The sequence below is a fragment of the Rhagoletis zephyria genome, unplaced genomic scaffold, assembly GCF_001687245.7.
Source record: "Rhagoletis zephyria isolate East Lansing unplaced genomic scaffold, Rhagoletis_zephyria_1.1 Rzeph_scaffold_47854, whole genome shotgun sequence".
NCBI classification, from domain to species: Eukaryota; Metazoa; Arthropoda; class Insecta; order Diptera; family Tephritidae; genus Rhagoletis; species Rhagoletis zephyria.
Genome location: NW_016204909.1, coordinates 1 through 2,216, shown reverse-complemented (window position 1 = coordinate 2,216; position 2,216 = coordinate 1). Strand labels below are relative to the sequence as shown.

General features: G+C 38.0%; 1 protein-coding gene across 1 annotated transcript; it reads left to right on the top strand.

Moving 5' to 3' along the window:
- Positions 1-53: 53 nt before the first annotated feature.
- LOC108355620 (uncharacterized) lies at positions 54-2,142 on the top strand. Its single transcript, XM_017606772.1, has 3 exons — positions 54-315; positions 403-526; positions 1,902-2,142. The coding sequence occupies exons 1-3, from the start codon at positions 143-145 to the stop codon at positions 2,106-2,108; spliced, it is 504 nt and encodes a 167-aa protein (XP_017462261.1). The 5' UTR covers positions 54-142; the 3' UTR covers positions 2,109-2,142.
- Positions 2,143-2,216: the final 74 nt, after the last annotated feature.

Genomic DNA, 2,216 nt, shown 5'->3' with positions numbered 1-2,216 from the left:
ATTATCTACTTTAATTAAATTAATAAAACAACGGTTACGCATGCAACTACATACATACATGAATACAATCATACTCTGTTGTTTTTTTTTTGTTTTTTGTTTGGTCTTCATTTGCATGCCATTAACAAATTCGCTTAATTGAATGCATATTTCTCTTTTTTCTCCCCTTTTCTGCATTTATTCATATTCACTGTGCGAATTTGCAGTTTCACTGGAGGAATCACAAATTGAATCTCCGCCATTGACGCCGGAAAAGGTGCTCGAATTAATTGAACAAGCCTATCCGAATCCGGTCACACCAGAAGATTTAGCTAAGTATGTACTTCCATAAATATAATTTATTTTGAATGATAAAATTTTTTTTTATAATTTTCGTGCATATTTGTATTGTAATTTTTGCAGAGACTATGGCTGGGAAGAGCAAGATGTGCTTTTGGTATTCGTGTCGCTGAAAGAACGGGGTCTTATCAAATCGATGGAATATAATTCTTACACTAGAATCCACCATGAAGACAAAGAGATTAAGGTGAGTGAATGTGAGAATCATAAGTTAATTGAGTTTTTGGTATATTGTCTGAATCATTAATTAGTTGAGACCGGCACCGGGAGCCCGTTTCGGGTCATATACCCATTAAACTTAATTCGCTGATCGTTGCATTCTTGAGGCTAGGTGTCTGTCCTAGTTGTCTGTCCTAGGAAAACGCTTATTGGGGCTCCTCAAGTGTATCTTGCTCCCCTTTCATTTGCAGCTTCCCGAAGGTATACCCCTGGCCTATTCTACCAGCTTCTTCCACTCCTTATTACTTGGCTTGTCTTTAAATTAAAAAAAAAAAACAACTCTGAAGGCAGAACTATGTTGCCGCTGCGCTTTCACGGCATAGCTAACCTCTTTCATCGCCAAAAAACCGCAAAGTTTGGTAATCGACGATCTCCTAACGAGTGCTCCGCCTACAATGGGCTTCGCTGTATAAGATATCTCTACTTTAGGAGCCGTTGCCGAACCACCTCCAAAGAATTTGTTCGTACGGCAGTCCTGGACGTGATAGCCGGAATTTCTAGATTTAATATCCCTATAGATCTGTGCCGGCTCCATGCATGGGTTGTTTGAGTCACTCGAAGGTATGTATGCTCAAACCGGTACTCGACGGTATTCTGATTTTGATATTTAGTCGACGGAATTTTAGCACCGTGCAAGGATTGAAAGCTGAAAATTTTCCAAATATCCAGGAGGCTACTTCGGAAAGCTTCCTGACTATAAGCCATTCAACAGCCATGCAAAATTCAAGATACCCTTGACTAGGGAAGATATTAAAGTCGGCAGCTCTCTCGTCTAGAGCCTTAGTATTCGGAGAAAACAAGCCCACCCCGCAACAGATGCGATGCCTTATCACGCACTACGGTCTCAATGTGAGAGAGCAAATGACTTTGCTTTCTTCGAACCCTGCAAGTCGCTCGACCCATTCAATAAAATTATTTTCATTGATTGGTGCTATAAACACCTAAGCCATTCACTACACGAATAGTGGTAATGAAATGCTCAGTGCATTAAAAATTTAGTCCAGCGTGCCCAACCCTGGGGTTGAAGCTATTATCGACATTTTTCGATAAGTTTATTGATAGTTTAGTTAACTTTATCGATATTTTCGATAACTCGTATCTATATTGATCGCTTACTTTATCGATATTTTTTCCATAACTTTATCGATAATATATGTACATCGAGGAAGTTATCGATATGTCCACATATCGATGCTGTTATTGAACATTCTTCACTTTAAATTACTGTTATATGTATGTATATTAATTACTATCAATATATTTATCTCAAAATAAAAAAACTTTTTACTTCGTGCATATGCAAGCATTCACATTCAAATATTTGTTTATTTATCCCCCGGAAGGTCGTGAAACAAATGCCCACAATCGCTTCGAATAAGCAACCCACAATTGCTATTATAACAGCACAGTACTGTGAAAAACTTGCGGTGGACGCCATGTTGGAGAACAAGGAAACATTTGTACGCTATACTACAGTCGGTAAGTCTCACCGCAAATACATATGTACATATCAATTTTACGCGAAAGTATGCAGTGGCAAAATTTTGTGAAATTTCATGAGTCGTGCAGGCACTCGACTGTTTCGCAATTATTATCTTTAAACTAAAATTTTTTCCTACATCTCAATAATATTCACATGCAATTATAACTGAAAATGG

Coding starts and splice junctions, on each gene's coding strand:
- LOC108355620 (XM_017606772.1), top strand. CDS start 143: ATGCATATTTCTCTTTTTTCTCCCCTTTTCTGCATTTATTCATATTCA. Junction 316..402: donor ACACCAGAAGATTTAGCTAA/GTATGTACTTCC, acceptor TAATTTTTGCAG/AGACTATGGCTGGGAAGAGC. Junction 527..1,901: donor ATGAAGACAAAGAGATTAAG/GTGAGTGAATGT, acceptor ATCCCCCGGAAG/GTCGTGAAACAAATGCCCAC.